The sequence below is a fragment of the Phaenicophaeus curvirostris genome, chromosome 20 (assembly GCF_032191515.1).
Source record: "Phaenicophaeus curvirostris isolate KB17595 chromosome 20, BPBGC_Pcur_1.0, whole genome shotgun sequence".
NCBI lineage: Eukaryota > Metazoa > Chordata > Aves > Cuculiformes > Cuculidae > Phaenicophaeus > Phaenicophaeus curvirostris.
This window is the reverse complement of record NC_091411.1, coordinates 8,904,935-8,932,627: the sequence shown is the minus strand read 5'-3', so window position 1 is coordinate 8,932,627 and position 27,693 is coordinate 8,904,935. Positions and strand designations below refer to the sequence as shown.

The 27,693-nt window shown below is 53.8% G+C and overlaps 1 protein-coding gene across 1 annotated transcript; it reads left to right on the top strand.

The window, feature by feature from the left end:
* The first annotated feature begins 840 nt into the window (after positions 1-840).
* On the top strand, positions 841-27,680 carry RALGDS (ral guanine nucleotide dissociation stimulator). Its single transcript, XM_069873424.1, has 18 exons — positions 841-1,092; positions 19,221-19,331; positions 19,884-20,077; positions 20,470-20,544; positions 20,721-20,914; positions 21,322-21,443; positions 21,567-21,764; positions 21,872-22,002; positions 22,362-22,446; positions 23,136-23,213; positions 23,300-23,386; positions 23,708-23,740; positions 23,935-24,056; positions 24,249-24,344; positions 24,456-24,657; positions 24,893-25,219; positions 25,363-25,477; positions 26,062-27,680. Exons 1-18 carry the CDS (start codon positions 916-918, stop codon positions 26,235-26,237), a joined length of 2,523 nt encoding a protein of 840 aa, XP_069729525.1. The 5' UTR covers positions 841-915; the 3' UTR covers positions 26,238-27,680.
* Positions 27,681-27,693: the final 13 nt, after the last annotated feature.

The following is a 27,693-nucleotide window of genomic DNA, read 5'->3' as shown; positions in this document are numbered from 1 at the left end:
TGTCCCTTGGGAGAAGAGCCCAGCTCCCTCCCCTCCACAACCTCCTTTCAGGTAGTTGCAGAGAGCAGTGAGGTCTCCCCTCAGCCTCCTCTTCTCCAGGCTAAACACCCCCAGCTCTCTCAGCCGCTCCTCATAAGGCCTGTTCTCCAGCCCCCTCACCAGCTTTGTTGCTCTTCTCTGGACTCGCTCCAGAGCCTCAACATCCTTCTTGTGGTGAGGGGCCCAGAACTGAACACAGGATTTGAGGAGCGGTCTCACCAGTGCCGAGTCCAGAGGGAGAAGAACCTCCCTGGACCTGCTGGTCACGCCGTGTCTGATCCAAGCCAAGATGCCATTGGCCTTCTTGGCCACCTGGGCCACTGCTGGCTCACGTTCAGTCGCTGTCAACCAACACCCCCAGGTCCCTCTCCTCCAGGCAGTTTCCAGCCAGGCTTCTCCTAGTCTGGAGCTGCTCAGGGTTGTTGTGCCCCAAGCGCGGGACCCGCCATTTGGCCTTGTTAAACCTCCAGCCACGGCACGGGGGTTGGAACTGGATGGGCTTTGAGGTCCCTTCCCAACCCAACCTATTCTATGATTCCGTGATCTAATCTAAATCTTTCCCCCACCTCATTTACAGCCGCTCCCCCTCATCCTACCCCTCCACGCCCCTCGCCATCGCCTCCCTCCCTCGGTCCCTCCCGCGGGGCCGGGCCGAGCCGCTCCAGCCCCGGGGGCGGGCGGAGGGAGGAAACGCTTCTCTTCGCTTCTACCGCTCCGCCGGAGAAGGGGGAGGAGGAGGAGGGAGGGAGGAGGTGGCCGCGGCTTCCAGGCGCTCCTTCTTGAACCCTCGCAGCCATCGCCGCCTGTCTCCCCCCCTCCGTCCCTCCCCGCTCGGGGCTGGCGGGGCGCGGCGCGGGGGATGCGGCCGCCCTGCCCATGGTGAGCCGCCGCCGGGCCCCCCCGCACCATGCCGCCCCCCAGCAGAGGATGTTCGAGGGCTGCCGGAGGGCCCGGGGGCTCTGGGGAGCCGTCAGGCTGGAGGTGGCCGGCGAGAGCAGCCCCGTCGTGCTGCACAGCTTCACCCAGCTCGACCCCGACCTGCCGCCGCTGGAGGTGAGCGGGGGGCGATGCGGCCGGGAGCTGGGGGGGGGGGCTCTGTCTCTGGAAACAGGATTCCGGTGCAGGGTTGCAGTATTAGACACTATATGGGGCCTTGGGGGTCATTAGAGGCATCACTGCTTTAATGAGTTGGGGGGGGAGCTCCTCTGTGCCTCTGGAAACAGGATTCCGATGCAGGGTTTCGGTATTAGACACTATATGGGGCCTTGGGGGTCATTAGAGGCATCACTGCTTTAATGAGTTGGGGGGGAAGCTCCTCTGTGCCTCTGGAAACAGGATTCCTATGCAGGGTTGCAGTGTTGGACCCTAATGGGAGTCTTGGGGGTGGTTAGGGGCATCACCGCTTTGATGAGTTGAGGGAGAGCTCCTCTGTGCCTCTGGAAACAGAATTCCAGTGCAGAGTTGCAGTACTGGACCCTAATGGGAGTCTCGGGGGTGGTTAGGGGTATCGCCGCTTTGATGAGTTGGGGGGGAGCTCTTCTACCTCTGGAAACAGGATTCGTATGCTGGGTTTCAGTATTGCCTTGGACCCTAATTGGGGTCTTGGAGGTGATTTGGGGCATCAGTGCTGCAATGAGTTGGGGGGAGAGTTCTTCTCTGCTCTGGAAACAGGATTCCGATGCAAGGTTTCAGTATTGGACCCTAATTGAGGTCCTGGGGGTGATTTGGGGCATCACTGCTTTCATGAATTGAGGGGGGAGCTCCTCTACCTCTGGCAACAGGATTGCGATGCAGGGTTTCAGGATTGCATTGGACCCTAATTGGGGTCTTGGGAGTGATCGCTGCTGTGATGGGTTGGGGGAGCTCAGTGAGATCAGAGTACACCCCTCTCTGCCTCTGGACACAGAATCCCGAGCAGGGTCAGGGTTTCATTATCGTCTTGGAGGCTCAGGGTTTCCTTAAAGCAGGGTTTGGGGGGTGACTGGAAGCATCACTGCTGCAATGAGTTGGGGGAACTCAGCACGGTGAGAGCATGAAGCAAGTCCGGGTGCCCACTTCTCTCTGCCTCTGAACACAAGAGTTACGCTACAGAGATTCCGCATCGTCTTGGAGGCTCAGGACCTCTTGAAAGCAGGATCTTCAGCCCTGCTGACCCTCGGGCCCATTTCTCTTTTCCCTGACTCCTGCTGTAGGTGCCCGGGTCCTTGCTTCCACCTTTGCCCACATGTTGGGCGCCCCTCTAGCTTGGGGTTCTTGCTTGGCTAAAGCCAGCCTGGGGTTTGGTCAGGGGCCGGCTGTGGGCAGTGTGCTGCATGTAGTGCTGTTTCATTTTATTTAATAAGTGGGTGCCCCTGCAAGGGTTTTTTGTGTGTGTGTTCGCATGTCATTGACCAGCAGGCAGGCTGCCAGGCACTCTACTGGAAGAAACCAGACTCTTCCCCCTCAAGACAACCAAGGAAGGGGGCAGATTGCTAAAACCTGGGGCTTTTAATATTTTATTTGAGGCTCTGGCTGCTGGAGGCAGGAGTCTGCTCAGATCTGAGATGCTTGTAAAGGCTTCAGGCTTGTCCAAACCACAAAAAGTCTCCTCTGGGAAGGTTACGGGCATTGGGAGGATTTTTCTGGAGGATGCAAAATATTTGTGCTTCTTTGGATTCGACCTCGGGCGGCTCAGAGTCGGACTGGTCCCCTGGAGGTCTCAGCCTGATTGGGTTGTTGATGGCAGTGGCGTGTGGAGGCATCTGAAATAATCTGAGTCAGAGCTGTGCCTATTTTTTTTTAGTAATGGATGATCATCTTTGGCGTGCCAGGAATGTCATTGATTCTGAGCAAACAGCGTGTTAGGAGAAGCTCAGCTGGAGGAAGGTTTTGGTGTTCACGGCAGTGTCTGAACCCTGTGTGCTGGTGGTGCAGGAGTTAATATCAGCAAGGGTCAGCGGGTCTGGCTTTGCTGGGATTTAGAGCCAGCTGCAGATGTGCTTCTCTGCTCTGGAGCTTCCCGCTGGAGGAGGGCAGTGAAGGGGGGAGAATCACCACTAAACCCTTTTGAGTTACTGTGCAGATATCCGGGCAGGACAGCCAGCGTGTCAGAGGGGGATGGCGACTTCTCCCAGTGTTAAAGCATCAGACCCGTAACCTGTGATGGAAATTCGGACTCAGGCCGTATCGCTTCACCTCTGACATGGTGGCAGAAGCTCATCAGCTCTGCTAAGTCCATGAAAGCTCCATCCATCTTATTTTCTCTCCTCTCCCCTCCCTGCCTCTCTCTCTCTCTCCTGGGGGTGGGTGTACTGACATGGTTTGGAGTACATCATCTGGTTCTTATTATGCCTGGCAGGAAGTCCAGCCTCTCCATCCCGCCGCGCTCCGGGAGGCCGAGGGGCCGCGCTTTTGGCAGGGAGAGGAGTGGGGAGGAAAAGAGGGGATGATGCAGCGTGCTGCCCTTCTCACCCAAGGGGAGAGGCTGCCTGGTGTGTGTGAACCCCCGTGCACCCCAACCGGAGAAGGCTCCGGAGAGGGTTTGGCAACCTTTAGGGGAATGGGAGCTGCAAAAGAAGGGTCACTAGGGCTGTGAGGGTGGCTTTGTGTGGCCCTTGCTGGCACTGGGCAAGCCCCTGCTCTCTTGAACATAGCAGAGGGAGATGACTGCCCGACAGACCTCCTCTGGTTTCTGCTCTGGGTTGGATGCGGGTCTGTGCTGCACTACAGTTGGAGCACAGTCCCAGCATCTGATTGCATGGGCTTTCCTCCCTACCCTGAACAACTTGCAGACACATTTCTCTGTATCACCCGTTAGAGTCATAGAATCATAGAATGATAGAATCACCAGGTTGGAAGAGACCCACCGGATCATCGAGTCCAACCATTAGCAAGTGATGGCAACAAAAGGTGCATCCCAGAGTGGCGTATGGTTACCCACTGCCTCCTGAGCAGCTATGAGATGCTTGGAGAACCACTAACCTCTAGCATGTTCATAGAATCATTTGGTTGGAAAAGACCTTTGAGATCATCGAGTACAACCATGTTCCTATGTGAGGGCCTCCACGCTGCACACTGAGCCCTGCTGGGTGTGTTGTGCTTGCCAGCGTTACAGCGGACGGCTGGGGAAAGGAGGAAAATGAGTTTGTGTTGTGACAACTGACCTGGCAGCAGCCTGGAGTGGTTATAATCCTCTGGTAGAGTTACTCTGCATGATGCATGCTGGGAGGAGAAGGCAGATTATTTGAATAAGAACCCCTCTGGAGACCTTCCGTGTTTTGCTAACCCGCGTTGATCGCCCTGTAGCGCTGCCGCTGCTCCCTGGATCCCTGGAATAGAGGATCCCTGAAAGTTGTGGGGCAGGTTGCAGGGAATGTGGATCTTGTTTTCCACTCCTGCAGATGTCAGCAGGGCAGACCTTTGCCTGTATCCCGCAGCAACCGTATTGATCTCCCAGGCATCGCTTTGGGGTCCTACTCGAGGGCTCGTGGCCACGTGTTACCAAGTATTCTTGCCGCGATTTTAACCACAGGGAATGGGAAATCTAAACTGCTTGTCTCAAGCATGAGCTCAACGGAGCAGCTTTGCAGACCTTTTGCTTTGGCTTTTCCAGTTCTAGTCCATCCCAAATCATCAGCGAGCTTTGATTCTTCCTGTCCAGTGGCAGCTGCAAAGTGATTTTGGTGGCCCTCCTCTTGGTCGTTGCTGTACAAGCGTGTCATGAACACCACTGCAAATGACGCAGACTGAAACTTTCACGAGGCTGATGTTGCTAAACCTCTAGACAAGTGGCTGGGCTGAGGCGTATAAAAAACCCTTGTGTTCTTGCTATTCTAGCTCTATTTGTTTTCTGAACAATTAGGAGATTTTCAGTTGCTAAACATATCCTTGAAAACTTGAGTTGCTCAGCTCAGATGCCTTGGAGGTCAGTGCTTGCTCTTTACATCTGGAAAGGAGGCGAGGGAGGGGCAAAAGCCATTTTTAAAGCCATTTTCTTCCTATAGTGCCTTCGGAAGATCCTTCTCTCCCAGCCTGTTCTCCACCCCCAGGCATAACCTGATATGCCCCTTGCGATTTGCCAGATGAACATCATCTGTTGGTATTTCTTGCATGGGGACCTACCTTCTGGCTCTCTTCCAGGAAGGTTTGGAGCCGCCACGAGCAGGCTGAGATACTGATTGTTGGTGGCTGCTGCAAGGGTGGTAATAACAGAAGTGGGAGGGATTTTTGTATCAATATTTGATATGGTTAGGGAGAAGCTGGAGAGAGGCTCCTATATGTGTTTCTATGAGGATCGTGTTACTCAGAGGCTGCCATGCTGTGTTTCCATAGGAGTAGGAATCCCTCTGATAGTGGGATCTCAGTGAGGTTTTAAGTGGATTTAGTGCCAGACTGGCAGTCCTGGAAACTGAATTTTTTCTTTATCTGTAGGCTGGATGGGAAGCCTCCCCCCAAGGCCACTCCTGTGCCTTGGCTTAGCTGCTTGGGGCTCCCTGCAATGAGGGAGATGGGAGATTGTGCTGCAGCTCAGAGTGTGAGCTGCAGCTCAGAGCCCCCCACATCACACTATTGCTCTGCTACCACCCTCTGTTTTCATAGAATCACCAGGTTGGAAGAGACGCACCAGATCATCAAGTCCAACCATTCCTATCAAACACTAAACCACTGTAGCTGTTGGGGTGGGATTGCTGGGCAGGGGTGGTTAAATACAGTCTTGGAGGATTTCCATGCTTCCCTTAGCCTGGCTTTGGGGTGTGATGAGCAGAAAATGCCCCAAGCTGGCTGTGCCTGCTGGGGTGAGTCTCTCTCAGACAACACCAGCTGCTTTAGAGCTGGGGTGTTGGCTGTGACCATCCCATTAGCAGGGTCAGGGGTTTAGGGCTCGCCTTTAGGGACCACCTGAGTTGGTCTGGCCATAGGAAGGGCTTCACCGCTGGCAGCTCCTCCATCACCATTTCCAGCCTGCTAATTGCCGGCCGAGCTGTCCCCCGAGGGATGTGTAATTGAAGGGAGCAGAGAGCTTATTTAGGTCACTCTACACCACATTTAAAGGCTGGGCATCCCTTGCTTGTACTTTCTCTAACACCGTTATCTCTAGAGCTGCCTAGTGACCGGCTTTCAGGTGGACACATTCCTTTTATTTAAATGCATACTTGCAGCGGGGTTGTTTCATTTCTCAGATATTTCTTCATCTCCTACAGACCCAGCAAGAGCAAGGGGAAAAAATGCCGTTGCTAAGGAGCAGGATTTGGATACAAAGCTGGCTGAGCTGCTGGCGGGGGGCCCGGGGGCTCCAGCGCAGCTTGTGGCAGGGCAGAGTTTGTGTGTTGCTTTAGTGGGATGGCGCTTGTGAGGTCTGGATGAGGGGGGTCAGAGTTTGAACATCACTTGAGCCTTGGAGAGAAAGAGTTGAGTTATAGGATTTGTACCCTCCGTAGATGAATTTGTTCATCGCATGGTGTTATTGTGCATGGCATGGGGTTAGACCCAAAGACAGCATCCGTGGCCTGTCCAAAATGTGTGTTGCTTGCTGCAGGGATCTGGGACCTTCATTCTGCAGCGAGAAGTGTCTGTGGGATCTTCATTCTGCAGCGAGAAGTGTCTGTGGGCTGAAAGGTGAGGCCAGTGTGAGGGCTTTTGGGAGTAGGAACTCGGAGCCCAGGAATACCTGTTCAAGCATCATGCTGAAACTACATCACAGCCTCTGGATGGAGCATGCCTGCCTGGGAAAACTGGCAGCAGAGGAAGACTTGAGCTGTTTGGCAGCTTCAGTAGTGGGTTTGTCTCATTCCTACCCCTGTGTGGGGGCTCACACATCACAGCAGCCCCGGCCCTCCTGCCTCTCAGAGGTGCAATAAAGATGTATTTGGACGTTGCTCCTGAGTTCTTAGGAAAAGGGAGTGCTGAGCTGCGGTGTGGAGCAATCCCAGCCGCTCCCAGGCACTCTGCCTTGCAGGTTGTCTGTTTGAATGGAGACATAAGGAGGAGATTGGAGCCCAGGCAGAGGTGCGAGGTTGCTGCACAGTGAGCCTGCTTCCAGCATACTCTGCGAGCTAGCACAGGAGCAGCTTTGCTCACGTGTAATCTGGTGTTTGCAGAATGGCTTTTGTGTTCCCTTTAACAACAAGGAACAGCTCTCCCAGAGGCGACAGGAAAGTCCTTTCCGAAATCTCCACACGGGCTGGGCCATCACGTGGGCTGCAGCGAGCAAACATCGATCTTCAGTGCAAGGAAGTGGCAGTTCCACAGCACCTAACACCCCAGCCTCTTTCCGTGTGATTTTGTTTGTTTTGTTTTTATGATGTCATGCAAATATGCTATTAAGTCTTCAGTTCCATTCCTGCAGCTGCGTCGGTACAGAGCTTTCACGTTAAATAACCGCCACGGGTAACATACCTGGGGGTCAGGAGTTACATGACAGCTGAACGTCGGTGGAGATTAAGCACACGCAGAGGCACGTGCGTGCCTTGTTTTGCTTGCATAGCTTGACAGCAGTGAGCTTGTTGTCATTACACAGTTGGTATTTTGATGAGCCCTGCTGTCAGAAATCCCCTGGGACAGGGGAGGGCATCTTCTCGCCCCGCACATGGGTGCTGGGTGCCTGTGCAGCAGGGACGCAGCAACCTGGTGAACCCCAGGGTTGGTGGAGACAGGACAGAGCTCCCACTGCCAGGCACCGACCAAGTCCTCAGAGCTGACAGAAGAGGAAAAAAGTTGGTTTGACTTGCAAACAGAGCAGATTGGAGAGGAAACTCATCGGAGGCAACTTCATTTGGACTGCTGAGACATTATTTTTAGAGCGGCTTTTCTTTCTGCTAACCGCACTTTAACAAACAGCAGCTGAGCTGAGGGCCTGTGTGGAAACCTGCTTTTCAAAGGGCTTGCTACCCGTATTACCAGAGCTTCTTTTCATGTGATGGAGCAAAACCACGCAACCTTCCCCTGCTCTTTGCAGTGGTCGGGTCTCCATGGAGACTTGCAAGCTGAGAGCCTGCCCCGGGCTCCCTGCTCCAGCCGGCGTTTTCGTTTGCGAAATGATGTGTTTGGTTTGGGTTCGCTTCTTAGAGTTGGAATTAACTTCAGGAAACCATCGTTTAGCTGAGCTGGGCAAAGCGATGCGTGTTGTCTAAAACTGGCAGGGCCACGACTCAGCTGGGGGAAGTGAAGAGGGATGCTGAAGCACACACCTTGGTGTGCTCGGGGAGTTTGGGACCTCACCTTCCAGTTTAGGCCAGAACCCCAGGGATTTTGTTCAATGACGCTTGCCTAAAAGGCTCACCTGGTATTCTGCTGCCGGCGAGGTCTGGCTCTGTGCATCTTCACTGTGAAGCTGGTGAGCTGTGAGCACTGAAGGACATGGGGGACGTTAACTGGGACTGGTGGTATCACCCCCATTCCTCCCATCCTGCAACCCCAAGTATCACTGCAGACTTTCCAAACCAAGGCTAATGTTCAGCTTCGTTTATCATCTTAAAGCAGCCCAGCATTTCTTTAAATGTTGCTGTTTGTTTGCTTTTGATTATTTATTTTTTTTTAAGGGATATTTGGTCGCAGCTGCACTTTTGCTGTTGGAACCCTTTGGCTGGATCCCCGTTATGAGTAATGTGACAGTGCCCGTTGCTGTGACTGTCATTGTGACTGCTGGGTTTCTAGACAATGCGGTTTACTAGATTCAGTCCTGGTTGCGATAGTGAGAACTGGCATTAAGACAGGCCCGCCTGGTCCCTGCCTCGGCGTGCACTGGGGGTGACTCAGAGCGTAGCTATGACTCATGCCAGTGTCATAACAAACACTAATTCCTTGAGGTGCTTCTTGTGGGGGGAGGGAATCCTGCAAACTCCATCATTCTCTTAGTTCTCATTCAGCATGTTCTTCAGCTCTGGAAAGATGGGGCTGTTTGAGACTTGACCTGTCTTAGTCCAGGCAACGTCAAATGAAAGGATCCAGGGAAGGAAGGTGGGCACCTCCTGCCCCCTTCACACTGGTTTTGCCCCATGGTTGTTGAGCATATCAGCTTTTTTGGTATCCCAGTATTTGTTCCCCATTTTAAATGGGAGGGCGAGCTGCAGGGATGCTCATGTGCAGCTGATAATCCCAGCAGATGAACGAGGCAGGGTGGCAGGAACAGACGAGTCGGAGTGGGAGCATGCCTGTACTGGCTCACCCAAGTCCTGTGGCCAGGAGGAGCAGGCTTACTGGTCTGGTGTTTTACCTGCCATGGAAGAGCTCTTGTAACAGGAGGGAATGCTTGCCTGCGAATGCCTGTGGTGACCCAGCACTGACTTGAAATCCCAGTGTCCCCGAACAGATGCAGGTGCTGCTGCAGATGCTGGTACACCTTCGTCATCAGCCATCGCTGGAAAGCGGCTCTGTTTTAAAGGTCGGGAGAAAACATAATCTGAAAGTCTGTGCTGCATCAGGGTAGGTGAGAACAGAGCAGCCCTGCGTGAAGCTGCCTGCTCTCACCCAGGTTTGGTTAACACTTGATGGGGGGTTGGCTGCCTGCATGTCTTGCTCTGGCTGATCCTCAGCCATGGTCCACAGCAGGACCTGCACTTACAAGTGACAATCTGGGGAGTGAATTCATCTCATCTCCCTGCCTGGGCACTCATGTTTCTCGTACCGCAGCCGCTCTCCACCCTCTGGATCTGGCACACCCAGCGCTCAGGGCAGGGCTCAGGTCCAAACCTCAGTGCTTGGGCTCCCGGCGTGTTCAGGCAGTTGACAGCAGCTATATTTTTTTTAATGCTGTTTTTTTTCAGTCATTTTCTCCCCAAAGGTGCCAATTAAACTTAAGCTCTCAGTTGCTTTAGCTGTGGAAATCAGACTTAGTTGACTGAGCATCCTGATCACAGGGCCCCCAGGTGTCAGCTTGTTGATTCCTGCCTCTGTCTCTGCTTATGTACCACCTACTGCCTTGTTGACACCTATTTAAGTAATGCTCTGAAGGTGAGATTTTCTTGATTGCACAGCAAAAGTGCTTGTTCTTCTCCCTTCTAACTTCCCACAGGCACCCCAGGGAGGGGAACAAGTAGGGGAGGACTGTCCCAAGAGGAGAATCTCTCCTGGATCAGCCCGCATCAGCACTCCTAGAGCAAAGGGACCCGCAGCTGGGATGCAGTGGGACACGCTGGGGCTGTGGGTGTCAGGAGGAGGTTGGAACAAGACTATCTCAGCCTGGACCTCTGTGCAGGGCAGACTGGGAAGCACGCCGGCAGCAAATGGAGGCGTCCTACGTCATCCTGGCCGGGGTGGGAGTCGGGTGCGAGGGGCACGGCCGGAGAACAAAGGCTTGCATTTATTCCTCCCGTTCTTTCACCAGCAGCCCCTCGCTGCCTCCCTACACTGGATTGTTCCTGCATTTTCTCTGCTTCAGCTGTTTACTGGGTCACCCTGATGCAGGCATGAACACAAAGAGAGAGCCATCCAGCAAAGCCGTTCTTGTGTCACTGGCATGGTGAACCCCTCTCCGGCCCCGAGAAGCACAGTGGTGGCATTGAACTGGGCTGGGAGAGCACCCGAACCTGCCCTGCTCCGGGGTCAGGGTGGGCTGGAGGCAACCGGAGCCCCCCCAGGCTGGGGTGATAGGATTGTGGGGAGGGGAGCTCCAGAGGTCTGGGCTTGTCAGCTCTGCCCATACTTGAGTTGCAGCAGCTTTAATGGAGAGAACGTAAGTTGACATAAGGCAATGAAAACACATGGGTGGACACATTTATTTCACGAGGGCTAATTTTGGTTCAGTTTATCTCAGCTAAGGATGTCTCTGAGCGAAATCAAAATTAACCTTGTTCAAATTGAAACAAAGGGGGATGGTGCAGTTACCGTAAGCCATACTGCAGTCAGACAGGGCCGTGGCTTTTGGACAGCTTCCAATTTGTTCACCCACTCCATCCACGTTCAAAATTACAGAAAGATAGGACCGTGCTTTCTTTTCCCTCTGTAAGCTACAGCAGGTGAGTTACTACATATTTACAGCATATCCAGGCTGTTGGGGAATGGTGTGTGGTGCAACTCGCTGGGAGTACTGGCGTGGGACTGGGGGGATGGCATGAAGAGCTGAAAGCCTCCACTTTGGTCTGGGTGATGTTTTGCACCTGGCAGTTGCTGGAGCCGTCACTGTTGCGTTGCCCTTTCTGAGTCCCTTGCTTGAGCTGCAGGTGTACCCGGCTGTGCGCTCCATCCACGTGGGTCATGTACATGCCCAGGCGAGGGGGAGGCATGATGGAAGAAGCTGATTTCAGAGCAGCTGATAATTGTTAAAATTAATTTTTTGGCACCTGGGCTCGGAGCCGAGAGCGAGAGAATATTTCTTCAAGGCTTTGTGTCTCTCAGAATGTGAAGGTTTGACATTCAGGTGGATGAACTCAGTAGCTTGCAGATGCTGATACGTGCAAAGGACAAGCATTGCCCTGGAGTTGCAACAGCAAACAAGTCTTTGTGTTCTCGTTAACGTGTGTTAAGACATAACTGACATTTCAGGAGCGAGCATACCAATTGATTTCAAGGTACGTCAGCTCCAAATGCCAACCTAATCGCCATCCATTCCAAACACATGTGGCAGTTCTTGCTGCCGCAGAAATAACACGCTCAGTGCAAAGGGGCCGTGTTTCAGCCGTAGAATAATAGAGTAACGTGAGGTCAGGTAGGCTTGAACTCTTTGGGACACACGTCCTGTTTTAATTTGTATTTGGACAAGGCATTATAGAGTCGTGTCACCTGTGGCTTACAAGCGCTATTGTATACACACAAAAAATAATCATTTTTTGAACTTGTTTTGTGATGTTTCTTGCAGATCTTTCTGTTCCATCTTGATGAGATACAGACATTTGTTCTGAGCTGAAATGACTTGCTGTGAGCCGCTCGATCTTTATTTACCCTTACAGAGCAATATGTATTAATTTTTTGTCTCCACCAGTTTTCACCAGTCACGTCGTTCTGGTTTCACTTCCAGTAATTACCCTCTGGGCTCTCAGTGAGTTTGTAGTGGAGCGGTTGCTCTATAAGCACGGGCCAGCTGCGTCCCTCGCATTGCAAACCCGACTCTGTGTAGGCGTTGGCGCTGAGCATGGATGCTGCCGAAACGCACGCCGAAGCGATCACGAACACAAAGCTAAGGACTGTGGAGCAAGAGCTAGAACTGCTGTGTCGGCGGGATCTTTTTTCCATTGACTGAGAGAGGAAGCAAAACCTGCTGCACACAGTTTTCTTCTAACCTTTAGCAGCCTGCGAAGGGAACCCTTCCCAGCACGTCCCCTGGTAGGAAACACAAGGGGAGTCACGCTTTGCTGGTGTTTTCCCATAGGATGCGAAGGTCTAGGCGGTGGTGCCGGTGGTCTTCTATACTGCTGGGTGTCAGAAACACAGGGTTTGGAGTTAAACAGGCTTTGCTGGCACTGCCAGTTGCAGGTGGAGTTTGTTTTTCCCGGGAGAATGTCCCCAGCAAGGCTGCTCCTGCAGCACCTGCATCAATCCTGCATCAGAGGCCTGACCCTGCCCCTTGGAGGCTGGGGGATGGAGTAGACACGGAGTGTCCTTGCAGGTCTTTGGGTCTTGATTTCCCAACCATAAAAAGAATGAAAAAGTCTTTACATGTGGGAAGGCTCTTAGTTAAAACCAAACCAAAAGCAAATGGGGTTGGAATCCTGTCTATCTGCCCTGGCTCGTTTCTGGACCCGAACGCTGAGCTCCTAATCCTCACTCCAGCCACTGACTCACTGCATGCGAGCCGCAAGATGCCTTTGTAACCGATCTGTCGGCTGCTGCTTCTCTTCTTCCTAAGCCACAAGGGTGGAGGAGGCTGCCTTTGGACATTGCCTCCAACTCCTCGGGGTTGCGGATGCAGGATCAGACCTGCTATCAGTCTCAGGCAGCCCCAGACTCTGAGGGAGGAGGAGTAAAATCCCCATGAGGGGCAGATGCGGGGCGATGTGCCCCTTTCCCTCTGCTCTCTGCGAGCACATGGTGCTGGGCGATGCCTGGCCCTGGGGTTGTTCCCCATGGGCATTGGGTACAGCTCTTCCTGCTGAAACACCTGAAGGAGAGCAAAAGCGGGGCTAACGGTGTCAGGAAAGCCTGCCTGTGGAGCCTAGCAGGGTGAGAACAGGCTCTCAGCTGCGTCTTGGTGTCCTGGCAAAAACATCCCCTTTTCATCAAGGGTTTAATTTTAGCTTCTGAGCCTTTTTCTGTTCTTTTCCCGTTTCCCCCTTTGTGTTTTAATGGGCTGTTGGAACCAGTCCTGGATGAAGCAGCTCATAGCAGGTAGGGAAGAAAGCAGAGAGTGCTGAAAACCCACAGGAATGGTGCCCATCTGCCTCACATCTCTGCACGGGGAGCAGTGCCCAAGGCAGAACCATAGTGGGAAACCTGAGCGCCGTCCGTGGCAGTGGGAACACAGCTCAGGGCCAAAGGAGGCAGCAGGAGATCAACTTGCCCGAGGCCAGCATTGGCTGGAAAGAGCCATTGTACCCCAGTGCTCCCATGGTCATCACTGGGCTCGCGTTAGGGAGCCCTCAGTGGGGCTGATAATCCAAAGTAAATGCGGTGGGTCACCGGGGTGGGCACCAGCACAGGGCCCCTCTCCTTTCCCCGAACACAGGGGTTATTTGGCAGCTACCTCATCAGTTTTGGGTAGTCTCTGAAGCTTTCCTGAGCGCAGCTGCAGGAGGGAAGCTGTCAATGAATGTGAGGAGCAATCCCAACCAGCAGAGCCACAGGGGAACATCCACCATGGGGCTTTCTGCTTGGAAGTCCCCGTGAGGAAGGGTGTTGTGCTGTGTGAGCTTAGTTTGGATGCCTAGGACAGTGGGTACTTCTGCTTTTGCGGTCTTTATCTTTGGTTCACGGAACTGCAGTTTTCCTTTCCCTAGAAGGGGGCGGCTTTTTTTCCTATTTCCTTTTACATAATGACGTATGTTCCGGTTTACATAAGAGGCCCCAAATTTGCTGTTGTTCATTGCATGGGTTTGCAGGTTGCTCCTGGGAGTGAAACGGAAGTTAACTTGGGGCTTGTGTCAACTGTGGAGAACGTGGTCCTTGGTGGAGCCCATTTCTTTCATTTCTGGGAAGTCCCATTTCCCCTCACTAGTGACAAGGGATTGTTTTGGGACCAAACCCCCACTTTCTGTTTCTGGATTTACCAGCTTTCATCAAGTCCTTTCAAACTTGTGCAAACGCAGAGCTTCAAGTAGAAACTCCCGGTGATGTCTCCAAGGCTCAGCTCTGCCTTTTCTTGTCTCATTAGCCAGCGAGACCGTTAATTCCCAGCAAGCATAGGTTCCTGGTTCCCAGGGGTGGGGTTAGCTGGTAGCAGCAGCCCTTTGAAATCACAACACAAAGACCTTAAATACTGGGTTTGGGTTTGGGCAGTGAGGCTGGTGAAGGGTCTGGAGCACAAGACTTCTAAAGAACAGCTGAGGGAACTGGGGGTGTTTAGCCTGGAGATGGGGAGGCTGAAGGGAGACCTCATTGCCCTCTACAGCTCCCTGAAAGGAGGTTGTAGTGAAGCGGGTGTTGGTCTCTCCAACCAAGTAACAAGGGATAGGATGAGAGGAAATGGCCTCAAGTTGCACCAGGTGAGGTTTAGATTGGATATTAGAAAAAAATGTCTTTACCGAAGGAGCGGTAAAGCACTGGCAGGGGCTTCCCAGGGCAGTGGTGGAGTCCCAGTCCCTGGAGGGGTTCAAAAAACATGTAGATGTGGCACTTTGGGACATGGTTTAGTAGGCATGGTGGGGTTGTGCTGGTGGTTGGATTTGGTGATCTGGGAGGTCTTTTCCAACATTAACAATTCTATGATACTCAGTGCTGTGTTATACCTGTGTGTAGAACAGGCATTTTGTGTAGCCCAGCTGAAAGGGAACAGAGTAACCTGAACGTCTTGATCTTTAAACCAGCTGTTGTCCGGGGAGTATCAGTAAAATCACTTTAAGCGGTTTTGCCTCTTCCACGTGTGCTGAAATTAATACCTTTTTCCAATAACAGTTCATTATTTTGTGTCTTTGGAGGCCAGTGCGCTAACCCAGGGGCACATGGGACCAGAGCTCTTAAGACCTGGTAATTGTTGGATAATTGTCTGTGTGTAACGTGCTGGGATGCTGTCGTGCTGACACTTAATCCTGTACTTTGCTCCTGTCTTACTAAACCCACCTTTATGACTCATCTCAAACACTTTCTAAAATGCAGATTCTTAGCCAATGTTTTGCTTTGCTGTTTGGCTTTTGCATTTTCCCTTCCCTCCAGCCGTCGAGAAGAGGGGAAGGCAGATTCCCTGCTTCTCTCTGCCTTGCTCCTGTGAGGGTCCCTCACACCACAGCCCTTCCTCCAAGCTTGCAAACTCTGGCAACGTCTTAGAGCTCGTTATTAAACCTCCGTGTGAAGACGTGGGCTTTGACACCGTGCCGTGTACTAGAACATTCACCAGAGAGCAGAAGAGTTTATTGCACGGAGCAGGAATTCCTCCCCGGTGTAGTCACCACCACTTTGAACTCTGGTGGGGAGCTGGGGAGCTCGCTGTTGCTCGCGCAGCCTGGGTCTATCTGCAGTTGGAAGAGGCGGTCTCACACCAGGCAAGCCATCTGGTGCGGACCTCCAGTTTCATATTTCAGGGGATGAACTCCTGCTGAGTTCACTTATGGCAGCTTTTGCAAAAGCCTACGACTGCAGAATTGGGTGTCTGATAGCCCTGAGTTAAACATGTGGTTTTCCCTTGTGCCCTTCCATCAAGAGGCCCTTTTCCTGCTCTACAAAAAGGAGCAGGATTGCACACTGAGCAGGAGAAATCATGCTCAAGCGTTCGTTTTTGATGTCTTCCCTTTTTTGGTGCCCATCTTGAAATGCATTGGATCTCTTTTTCTGGGGTGCTGAGTCCCTTCCGTAGGAGTTTGCTGGAAGGTGCAAACGCTGTAACCTCCAATGTGCTCAAAGTTAGTGCTTTCACGGAAAACCTTTGCTGAATCTTGTTGCAGCTGCATAAAGTGCTATCTGGGCCCGTTGGCTGTGTCTGTTCTACCAGCGTGGTGCACTAAGCAGAAGGGATGTTCACCTGTATCTCTGCCACGGTGCAGTGCTCAGTTACTGAAGTTGAACCTGTGGTGGAGAAGGGTTTGCATGCAGGTGCTGGGCTGCATTGTGCTGGTTGAGGCCCAACTCATGTTCTTTTCTGCTGTTAGGGGCAGAAACTCCAGCAGATGTGTCGAGCAGGCATCGGGGAGCAGTAGCTGTTGCAGTAATTTTTCCCAGCACTGACAAAGCTTTATAGGGACCATTTTGAAGGTGTTTGCCTTTGGTTGACTAGCTTGAAGTCCTGGAGGGAACTGGTGTGAGTGCCAAACTTGGGATTGCAGAGTTCTCTTTAAATTAGACATAAGGAGGAATTTCTTCACCGTGAGGGTGGTGAGGCTCTGGCACAAGTTGCCCAGAGAAGTGCTGGCTGCCCCATCCCTGGAGGTGTTCAAGGCCAGCTTGGATGGGGCTTTGAAATGTCCGTGCCCATGGCAGGGGGTTGGAACTGGATGATCTTTAAGGTCCCTTCCAACCCAAATTATTCTATGATTCTTGGTGGCCAGCACATACTTAAGCCACAGTTCAAGGTTTTGTGTCTCTCCCAGCCTTGCTCCTGCTCCACGTCTCATCTGCAAAGGGAGAAACGTGCTTCTGGTGCACGTGTTGGAGTGGGACTTCACTGGCTCCATCCTGCTGCTGCTTTTTGCTTCGTTGATTTTTAACCAACATGTGCAGAATGCACAATCAGCATCTTGGAGAAGCAGTGGTAGGAAAGAGGAAGCTCACGCAGAATATAAATAGCCAAATTTTAAAATGTACCAGTGTAGCAGCTCGCCTGGTTCTTGGCTTGAGCCTGGCTGGAGACTGCTGGGAAGCTTCGTACTTTGTGTGTGGTTTGCAAAGGGGGAACTTTGGAGGATATCACCCAAGTCAGCAAGGCAAAAAATGAATGAATCCAACACTCTTGAATAGGGGAAGGAAATGAAATTTGCTGCTACGTACATGAAAATTGGGTGTATCCTCTGCATGTGACATGAAGTAGAGTGTAAACCTCAGCACGTTTATGGCAATACTTTCCACTGTAGTTGCAGAGCAGCTGCCAATGATTCATGGGTTGATCCTGGCACATTTTTTTTCCTCCCATATGATTTGATTTCATTATTAATTTAATTGCATTTCAACAAGCATCTGATTTGTCTTGATATTTGCGTCTGGGGTTTACAACCGCCCAGGCAAATCTCTTTATTAAACTTCACAGAAGTCTGGTCTTGCTGGACCCAGAGGTTTCCTCCAGCCCAAAAGCAGCATGATAGGCAGGGTAGGGCTGATCTGCAGGTTGGATGGTAAGGACTGGGAGGAGGTCGGAGAGCTGATATGAAGCACTATTGGTAGTGATTCCCCTTCCCTGTCACTGCTTCTTGGGCAGTGGGCTTGTGCGCTCAAGCTGTATCTACTGCTTTTGCTTCTGGAAGACAGCATAACCATGGGCACCAGGGTCTGATGGTCTCTCTGGACAAATTGGGAAGAGTTCCCACAGCTTTCCTTTCTTTTTGTTGGAAACAGCATTTATAGGTGGATGATGACTGACTTGGACTCTAACTTGAGTCCATTACTGCAGGTGGCTGGCCTAGAGTGGACACAAGGCTTTAGCAGAACCACAGCAGAAGCCTCACAACCCTTCGAGCTTCAGCAGGCCCAAGCTCTTAGCCTGGCACGAAATGAGAAGAGCAGGTTCAGCAGAAAGCGAGGAAGAAGTCCAGTAACCCTGCCTGGGGGGATTCTCTGTCCTCATTCATTACAACCATGAATGAGAGGCTTTTTAAAGTTTTCCCCTTGCTTTTTGATTTGGCCGTGATCCCTTGCCTTAATTCCTTGCTAATAACAAGCCCTGGACTTGAGCAGGGTGTGATAACGGCGCAGTGACCGCTGCTGTGATGATGGTGATGAAGGATGAGGGTTAAAAAATATGTTAGGTACAGGTTTGACACATCAGCTCAGAGTCATGTTCAATAGTTTCTGCTCTTAATGTGCAGCAGCATCTGAAGCCGAGGGCTGGGTACAACCATTCCTGTGTTTCTAGGGAGCAGTGTGGGACGAGGATTTCTTGCAAGGAGCAGGGATGCTTCTGGGGCATCCCAGCTTCTTCCTCAGCGAGTCCTGTGTTAGTGCCATTGCTTAGAGGTTTTGTTGCTTTGGGGCATCTTCCCCATCTGCTGAGCAGTGGGTTTTGCTGCATGTTACACCGTGTCCCACTATTTGGCATGGGAGATGGAGGGCGGAGGAGATCCCCTCAGGGTTTAAAAGGATCTGAATAAATCCTCTTAAGAGAGGCACTGACTCAGCAGAGTGTGGTGAGAGAGGAGGAGGAGGGGGGAACTGAATTATCCTTGTGGGGCTGGAGCCACTGCTGAACCCCACACTGGTACATGGGGGTGGGAAAGCTGGGGACCTACCCCAAGAAGCATCCCCTCTTTCCTCACCAAATTTTAGGTGGTCTCCATCTCCCTAGAGCAGAAATGTGACCTTCAGAGCTGGTTCAGGCTGTGGGACAGAGGTGCCTGTCCTCAGGGTTGCAAGGACCTGTCCTGGCTGTGACCAAACCCACCCTGGTGCTGCTCCCTGAGGTTTCCCTGCAGCTTTGAGCTCCCTGCTTGGATTTCTGCCCCGTGTGCATGGCCAGCACTGCCAAAGCTGGTGGGCAGCTTGGTTTCATGGTCATTATTTATTACCAAAAGCAGCCAGGGTGCTCAGTTCCCACAGGGGCAGATTATTGAGATTACGGTCAGACTGGGCGGCAGTGTTGCCTTACAAAAAAGGTGAAAACCTGGGGAGGGGGAAGCAGCCGGGCTGGGTATGGGGTTTGCTGCCACCCACCCTTCTCGCTGCCTGCTGAGGGGTCCACGCTTTGTCTGGCACTGATGCCACCTCGGTTTGCAGAAGGTCTGAGATGCAGAGACACAGAACAGACCGAGAGCAGTGTCCTAAAGTCTTGGCTCTGCTGTGCGTAGGCTCAGGTGGGCCCAGGGTTAAGCTGGCCAAGAAGACTGGTGTCGCTGGGTTTGCATTTTTGAGCAAGCAAGGGAGTCTCTCCCTGCCTGCCAGCTGTTGCCTTTGGCTTGCTGAGGTGCCTGATGAGCCCCCAAGAGCATCTCTGTCACGCTTTGCCCTCCTTATCTCACAGTGTATCTTGTTCTCCCGTGCAGAGCTCCACACAGGAGATCGGAGAAGAGCTGGAGGATGGTGTGATCTACAGCATATCGCTCCGGAAAGTGCAGCTCCATCACACGGCCAACAAAGGGCAGCGATGGCTGGGGGTAAGCTGGGGGCTCTGCCAACCTCCTGCTGCGGGGCGTTTTCAGATATTTCCCTGCCAGAGAGACAGTGACCTGATGTCAGGGCTTGACAGAGTCAATACCAGCCCATGTCCTGCCCTCTTCTTGCTTGCCATAGGCTCCTGTCCAGGGGGTTCCTCCCAAGCCTTATCTGGGAATCATATGTTTATTTGGGAGCAGGGGCATGGGAGCACCCGCTGGCCTCTGCCCTGCAGCAAGGGGCATGGGGGAAACAATGCGAAACCCCATTTTGCAAAACAGGGCAGTCTTGATTTGCATGTGGATTTCAGCAACCTTGAGGCTTTTCCTGGAATTTCCCAAATACTCAAGTCTTCTCAGCTAAGTTCCTGGTATTTGGTGTCAGAGGAGACCCAACTTCTCTTTCCCCAGGCCGATCACGAGAGCCCCAGTCTCTGTAGGCATCTGTGATCCCAGCCTAGACCCAAAAGCAGCTTGCGAAGCTGCTGGGACTGCATCATGCTTGAACATATCTGTCCTTATCCAGCCCACTGACTTCTGCTCTTGTCCCAGCAGTTTGAGAATGAGTCAGCCTTAAACCTCTACGAGACGTGTAAGGTGCGGACAATAAAAGCTGGGACCTTGGAGAAGCTGGTGGAGTACCTGGTCTCAGCCTTCAAGGGCAATGACTCCACCTACGTCACCATCTTTCTGTGCACTTACCGAGCCTTCGCCACCACGAAGCAAGTGCTGGACCTGCTGCTTAACAGGTGAGGGTGCCCTGAGCCCCAAAATGCAGCTGGGACGGCCAGTGTTTGAGCCTCCTTGGCCAGGAGAGCCACAGCATCTTCCACTGCCATGCCTTGAAGGGTGGGCCTCTCGCAACCCATCAGCAGGAAGGTTTTGGATCAAGGCAAGGAGGACACAATTTCCCAGTGAGCTGGAGCCCTTCCAGCTGGTACCTGGTTGTGAGGTGGCAGTGCTGACTGCTTCCCTCTTCCCATCATGCAGGGGCTGTGGCAGACCGGGAGGAGTGGGACAGTGCATGGGAGGTTTATCCTCACCCCATGGCAGAGCTAGGGGTTATGGGGAGGGAGAAGAGGCAGCAGTGAGACACGGCTGAGTCCACAATGCTCACTGCCTCCTCGCTGTGCCCCACCAGGTATGGCAAACTCCACATGCAGGCGAACGGGGACCATGCCAGACACGCTGTGGACGAGAGGATGGAGCTGAAAAAGTAAGTGTGACTGCGCTATGGGTGAGCAAGATATGTGGCTGTGGTGGCAGCTCTTTGGTTCTTGTACAAAGGCATGTGATGTCCTAGGGGTGCTCCCGCTGCTCCTAGGGTTACACATAGGTTTCTCCTGGCACCCAATTCTCATGCAGGTTTGCTTGTTTCCCCCCTCCCTGCAGTACGATCTCCTCCATCCTGGGTGCCTGGCTGGACCAGTACTCAGAGGATTTCCGCAAGCCCCCGGACTTCGCCTGCCTCAAGCAGCTCATCTCCTACGTGCGCCACAACATTCCTGGCTCGGACCTGGAGCGCCGAGCCCGCATCCTGCTTGCCCAGTTCCAGCAGCAAGAGCAAAGCGAGTCCGAGGTGGAAGGTGGGTCCTTTCCCTGCTTGAGGGGGGGTGTTTGGGGCTGCAGGTGGATAGAGTGCTACCGGTTGGCACCGAGGGTCTCCAGAACCTTGGGTCTTGCCACATGGTTGAAGCCCCATAAGCTCTGCCTGGTTTTACATGAAGGTACACCGGGAAGCTAATCTATCTGAACTAGAAGTGGGATTTCTAAATGGATTAGCTTATCTGCCTTTAATCCTCTGCAGACACTTGTGTCCAGGTTTAAAATGTCTGTCCTTTTATCTGAGACTCATTTCTCAAGGTGTGAAGCTGGGTGGGAATGAAGAGCCTGGGAGGTGGGATATGGGTGCCCACGGAGGGCTGGCATGGGTCGGCGTGGGCTCCGGCTCGTGGCAGTGCTGAGGTGCTCAGCGTCACCCCCTCTCTTGCAGCTGTGGACCATGGCGGCTGCACCTTCCAGCTGGTGGAGGAGAATGGGGTCGGGGAGGGGAAGCCGGATTTCCTCTCCTTCTCCCCAGAGATGGTGGCAGAACAGTTCACGCTGATGGATGCTGTGAGTATTCATTCAACAGCCAGGTCGATGGTGCTCTGCCCGCTGCTCTACATTTTTCCTTCTGGCCTCTTCTTTTCCCAGGGAGACCCCAAAGAGACCTGTTTCCATCCCTTTGTCTTCCAGGAGCTATTTAAGAAAGTGGTGCCTTACCACTGCCTGGGCTGCATCTGGTCCCAGCGAGACAAGAAGGGCAAAGAGCACCTGGCACCCACCATCCGCGCCACAGTCTCGCAGTTCAACAGCGTGGCCAACTGTGTCATCGCCACATGTCTTGGAGACCGGTCCCTGAAGCCGCAGCAGAGGGCTAAAGTGGTGGAGCGGGTGGATCGTGGTGGGAGCGGGTGGGGGGTTGGGGTGTTGGGGTTGCGGGGGGGACTGAGGTTTTGTGGTGGTGTGTGAATCCCAGCACATCCCTGGGCTTTCTTTAGTCCTGTCATCTCCTTGTCTGCCCCCAGGAGTGCCGCATCCTGAAGAACTTCTCCTCCCTCCGAGCCATCCTCTCGGCTCTGCAGTGCAACGCTGTTCACCGGCTGAAGAAGACCTGGGATGAGGTCCTACGGTAAGCAGTGCCTGCTGGGCTTCTGCAACCAAAGGGAGGTTTCAGAAGGGAGGTTGTGCTGTGGCTGTGGCCCTTGAATGTCTAGATGGGACCATCTCAGCTCCAGCGTTGCCTCTTGGGAGTGTGCTTAAAACCCAGGGACCAGTGTAATGTGTTAGGGACCTAAGGAGGGTGAGGAAATAAAAGCCCCATTACCACCTCCTCCTTTCCATGCAAGACACCCTGGAACAGCACCCAAACAGCAAGGTCCTGCTATTGCTGTGAGCATGGTGGGGTACTTGGGGTGAGCAGAAGAGCCCAAGGAGGACACCTCAGGTTGGCACCATTGCTGACTTCTCCTTGTGTTTTTTGCTGAGCAGGGAGAGCTTCCGCACTTTCCACGAGCTCTCCGAGATCTTCTCTGATGAAAACAACCACTCGCTAAGCCGGGAGCTTCTCATCAAGGTATGGGGAATCGGTGCCTGTGTTGCCCTGTCTCTGGCAAGGAGTTTGAGCTGATCCTGGCAGAAGTTTCCGCGATGCTCCAGCCACCAGACTAAGGCCCTGGCAGTGCTGCCAGGGTTGCAGGCGTGGGTGCAGTCAGGGTCTGCTGAGTCTGAGGAGCAGGCAGGGGTTTGGGACTATGCTGGGCTTTTTGCATCTCCACCCAAAAGTCCTCATTGCCTGGAAATTGCAGGGCGATTCAGCAATAAGCAGTGGGGTAGGATCCAGTGTACCAGGGGATGGCTTGTCCCTAGAGGCAGCTGCATTAACAGCTCAGTGCAAATCCTCTTGATTTCTGGTGGGGTTTTGTAGGGTTTGTGAAAGGTTGCAGCAAAAGTGTCCTTCCCTGTGGAGCCTCTCTGCAGCTTCCCAGCTTCGCTCTGGTTTGGGGACTGAGAGGACACAAAATGCAAAAGGGAACAAAACATCCCATTGAGGCGCTATTTATACAGAGCTGGAAATGGCAGCAGCGGTTCCTATTCACTAAGCCTCTCCTCCCTGTGAGCCATGAAAAAGCTCAGCTGCGATTTCCTCCTCTTCCCTTCATCCCTCTTGTTGTTGTTCTACCAATCAAAACAGGGGTGAATTTTAGCTCATCTCTTAGAGCAGTTTCACCCTTGCACTGATCCTCACCTCTCGCCACCATCCAGGAGGGCACATCCAAATTTGCCACCTTGGAGATCAACCCGAAGAGGGCTCAGAAGCGGCAGCAGCAGCAGCGTGAGATGGTGAGTCTGGCACAGCTGCCCTTGTGACCCCTGTCCAGGCTGGTCCCTGCTGTTTGCTGACCCTGTTGTCCCTTCTGTCCCCACAGGGCGTGATGCAGGGCACCATTCCTTATCTTGGCACCTTCCTCACAGACCTGGTCATGCTTGACACCGCCATGAAGGATTTCCTGGATGTATGTACCTCCTTCTTTATGTTCTGCTTCCTCTCCTTTCTCTGCAGAGCCTGGGCTGATAAATGGAGGGCTGGTCCCTCGTGTGTCCAGTGTCCAGCACTGCACCCCACGTGTCCGGTGTCCGATACGGCACCTTGCGCACCCCCTTCTGTCAGCCCATGGAAATCATAGAATTATAGAATCATAGAATCACCAGGTTGGAAAAGACCCACCAGATCATGGGCTGTGCTGCCCCTTAGTAGGAATGCTGGGGGACAGGGAGGTACAGGAGCAATATTTTCCTGCCTGCTCCACACTGACATTCGGCTACTTCTTTTCCAGGGCGGGCTGATCAACTTTGAGAAGAGAAGGAAGGTGAGAGCTTTGGTGGAGGGAGCTGGGCTTGTGTGGTGCAAGCTCAGGCTTTGCCAGTCACTCTGAGGTTGATCCTTCTCTGTTTTTTGGGAGGAGGGTTCTAGTCATTCATATCTGCCTCTGTCTGCGGGGCTGGGTTGTTTGTGCAGTGGGCTGGAAAACAGCTCTGGTCTCGTGGCCTCTGTTCGCTGCAGGAATTTGAAGTCATTGCCCAGATCAAGCTGCTTCAGTCAGCCTGCAACAACTACAGCTTCACGCGGGAGGACCAATTTGTGGAGTGGTTCCATAGCCTGGAGCGGCTCAGTGAAGCTGAGAGGTGAGTGCGAGTGGGGTCTGGGGCTGTGCCTCTGCCACCAGAGCAGCAGGAGGTCTTACCGTTCATCTCCTCTGGCTGCTGAGCAGCAGCTGCCTCGTGCTCCGCTCCCTGCTCTCCCTCACCCTGCTGGCATGGTGCTTGCTGTGGTCATGGCAGCACTGAGAGCTCTCACTCTCATCTCTCTGCTCCCAGCTATGGGCTGTCGTGTGAGATCGAGCCGCTGTCGGAGTCAGCCAGCAACACATTGAAGGCGAAGAAAAACACGGGCATCATCAAGCGGTGGAGCGAGTGAGTAGGCTCATCCCCAGCAGGAGCTGGATGGAGGTGGGAGCACAGGGTGACTCTAGCTGAGCCAAACACTCTGCTCCCTTCTCACTGGCCCCACGTCTCTCCTGGCAGCCGGCAGCCTCCGAGCACCGAGCCCTGTGCCAGCGGCAGCTCCCACTCAAAATCCTTCGACCAGCTCAAATGCGGGCAGTACCTGTGCAGCGGGGACGCCACCGACTCAGTGAGTGTCACCTCCGCTGGCTCCAGCAGCTCCGATGTGGAGGAGATCAACATCAGCTTCATTCCCGAGTCCCCCGATTGCCAGGAGAAGAAGGTACGGGGCAGCTTGTGGGGTCCAGGCCTCCAGAGGCAGATGCGGGGTCTGCCTCTGGTGCCGGGGGGGAGCAGGTGGGGGTCCCAGGGGCTGTTTCTGACCCACTGGGGCTAGGGAGGCCCCTGCCCTTTGCTGCTCTGGCAGCACGGCAAGGCTCTCGTGCCTCCAGTGGCTGTAGTCGTGTCGGTCCCCATTGTCACAGGTCAGTGAGATCCCTCTGGCCTCCCTCCCCCAGCGCTGGTACGCCCCGTCTGTGGCCGACGGAGAAGCTAAAACCACTGTGTCCTCCGCATCCCCTCTCCTCCCTGCCCTCCAGTTCTGGGAATCCACTTCCCTCTCCTCCCTGGACACGTCGGGCATCGGCTCGGGTTCCAGCAGTGCCTCATCCTCTTCCGTCTCCTCCACGCCGGTGACGGCCTCTCGCACCCACAAGCGCTCGGTCTCTGGCATTTCCAGCTACTCCTCCCTCTCGCTGCCTCTCTACAACCAGCAGGTCGACGACTGCTGCATCATCCGCGTCAGCCTGGCTGTAGACAACGGCAACATGTACAAGAGCATCCTGGTTAGCACGGGGCACGCGCGGTGACACCAGGGAAGGGGGGTCACGCCCCTCAGACACGGGCATGGGGCATCTTGGGAGGAGATGCAGTGGGAGGCTTTGGAGTGTTGTGCGCCCCCCAGATTAATAATGCTCTGCACTCGCAGGTGACGAGCCAGGATAAGACCCCAGTCGTTATTCGCAAGGCCATGGCCAAACACAACTTGGATGGGGACCGACCTGAAGACTATGAGCTCGTTCAGATCATCTCGGAGGAGAGAGGTGCGTGCTAGGGCGTTATGGGCTTTCCTGGGGTGCACGTCAACTGGCTGAGCACGCAGTGCTGCAGCCTGGAGAGCACCGGGTCAGGGAATCTTAGAATCATAGAATCAACAGGTTGGAAAAGACCCATCGGATGATCGAGTCAAACCATTCCTATCAAACACTAAACCATGCCCCTCAGCACCTCGTCCACCCGTCCCTTAAACCCCTCCAGGGAAGGTGACTCAACCCCCTCCCTGGGCAGCCTCTGCCAGGGACCAATGACCCTTTCTGTGAAACATTTTTTCCTAATGTTCAGCCTAAACCTCCCCTGGCGGAGCTTGAGGCCATTCCCTCTCGTCCTGTCCCCTGTCACTTGTGAGAAGAGGCCAGCATCCTCCTCTCCACAACCTCCTTTCAGGTAGTTGTAGAGAGCAATGAGGTCTCCCCTCAGCCTCCTCTTCTCCAGGCTAAACACCCCCAGCAGAGAAAGGCTGCAAGGTGACAGCAAAGGGATCCCTGCGCTCAGGGACAACTCTCAGCCCCACTCTGGGCCCCTGTCAGGGAAAGGATACCTGACTTATCCCATCTTTGATCACTTCCAGAGCTGAAGATCCCTGACAACGCCAACGTCTTCTATGCCATGAACTCCGCCGCCAACTATGACTTTGTGCTCAAGAAGCGGGGCTTCTCCAAGGGGGTGAAGATCAAGCATGGCTCCAGCTCCACCCTGCCCAGGATGAAGCAGAAGGGCCTGAAGATCGCCAAAGGCATCTTCTAGCCTCAGCCCCACTGCCACCCATCACCGACGGGGCCTTGGGGGCAGGCTGCTCCGGGCATGGCTGCGGCCGGTCCTCGTGCCGCCCAGCACGGCGAGAGGAGCGACCCTCGCCCACGGGGGATGGCCGCGCGTCTCCCTCCCGCACCAAGAGCCGCGGTGCTTTGGGAACCAGTGTCAGCCTCTGCCTCTCTCTGCACAAACTCCCGAGTCAATCAGGTCTTTTTTTCTACCCAGGAAGGCAGCAGAGGGGATCTCTCTGTTTTATTTTCCTTTTTTTTTTTTCTTTTTTAAACCTTCCACGGTGTGACACTAGTCCAGCCGCCGGCCAGCCCCGAGCTGGAGCCCGCCTCTGCCGTAGGTGCCTTGTGTCCGAGCGAGCTGGGGAGCGGCGACTCGCAGAGGGGCCCTTTGCAAGGAGCAGCGCGCGAGCCATCGCCTCTTCCACGGGAGCTGGGCTGCCTGTGGGGTCCTCCCTGGCTTCCAGCATTGTTTTACCTCCACGTTCTTCCTCCCTGGGATAACCGGCATCGCCACCGCCACGCAGCTCTGCCGAAGCTTCCGCCGGGAGAAGCTGGGGATGCCCTGGGTGTTTTGGAAGGGGAGGCGAGCTGGAGCCGGAGCGCTGTGGAGGAGAGCTGGGTCCGTGCTGTGCTGAAGTAGGCACCTCATGCTCTTCAAGACTGGAAGCCTGCGTAGTCTCGCTCCTTTCCTGATCCAGCACATCCTCCAGCTGGAATTCGACGGCCCGCGTTCAAACTTGCACCAAAGATCAAACACCAGTGTCTCTTCTACCGGCGGGGGAAGCTTCGCGCTGCGCCCCCAGCGCTGCCAGCCTGAGGAGGAGGAGAGCGAAGTTCTGTCTGAACTTGTGTAAATAGAGACCTTGGTTGCTGCGTAGGTGGGCAAGGAGCTGGAGAGCTTGGGGTGCTCCGGATGCCCCAGCTGCCACCGCCTGCCCCGCAGAAAGTGCCACTCACCTTGGGCTTTAACCGGACTTTTTCAAACACTGACCATGGGAGAAGCAGCAAAGAGACTTTTTTTTGTATAAAACAAAAAAGTTTACTGATTTTTTTTTTTTTTTGGCAATATTTATTGGTTGTAAATAGAAGAGATGAACTTGTACATTTTACTAATCCAGCCTCCCCCTGCCCTGCAGCCCAGTCCCTCTCCCCCTCTCCTCTCCCCACCCTGGTATTTAAGGCTGCTGGGAGGGACGTTGGCAGCAGTGGTGTCGCTCTCCTGTGCTCGTGGGGCGCAGACCCTGCTGGTCACCCCTCCCTCCATTCTGTACCACTATTTGCTCGAGCAGGGGCAGAGATGCTTGTTTTAATCGTTGTAGGAAACACTAACTGAAGGGGAACCATTTTTTGCTCCTGGCTCCATCTCGGGTTTTTTTTTAAGCGCTTCTTTCTAGCACAGCCTTTCTGTTTCCCGTCTGTCCGTGCTGTTGGGTGGG

What these genes read in the sequence shown, in the direction of transcription:
- RALGDS (XM_069873424.1), top strand. Translation starts at nt 916, where the DNA reads ATGGTGAGCCGCCGCCGGGCCCCCCCGCACCATGCCGCCCCCCAGCAG. An exon ending in GCCGGGAGCTTCTCATCAAG is followed by an intron (nt 22,447 to 23,135) that starts GTATGGGGAATC and finishes GCCACCATCCAG; the next exon opens with GAGGGCACATCCAAATTTGC. An exon ending in ACTTTGAGAAGAGAAGGAAG is followed by an intron (nt 23,741 to 23,934) that starts GTGAGAGCTTTG and finishes TGTTCGCTGCAG; the next exon opens with GAATTTGAAGTCATTGCCCA.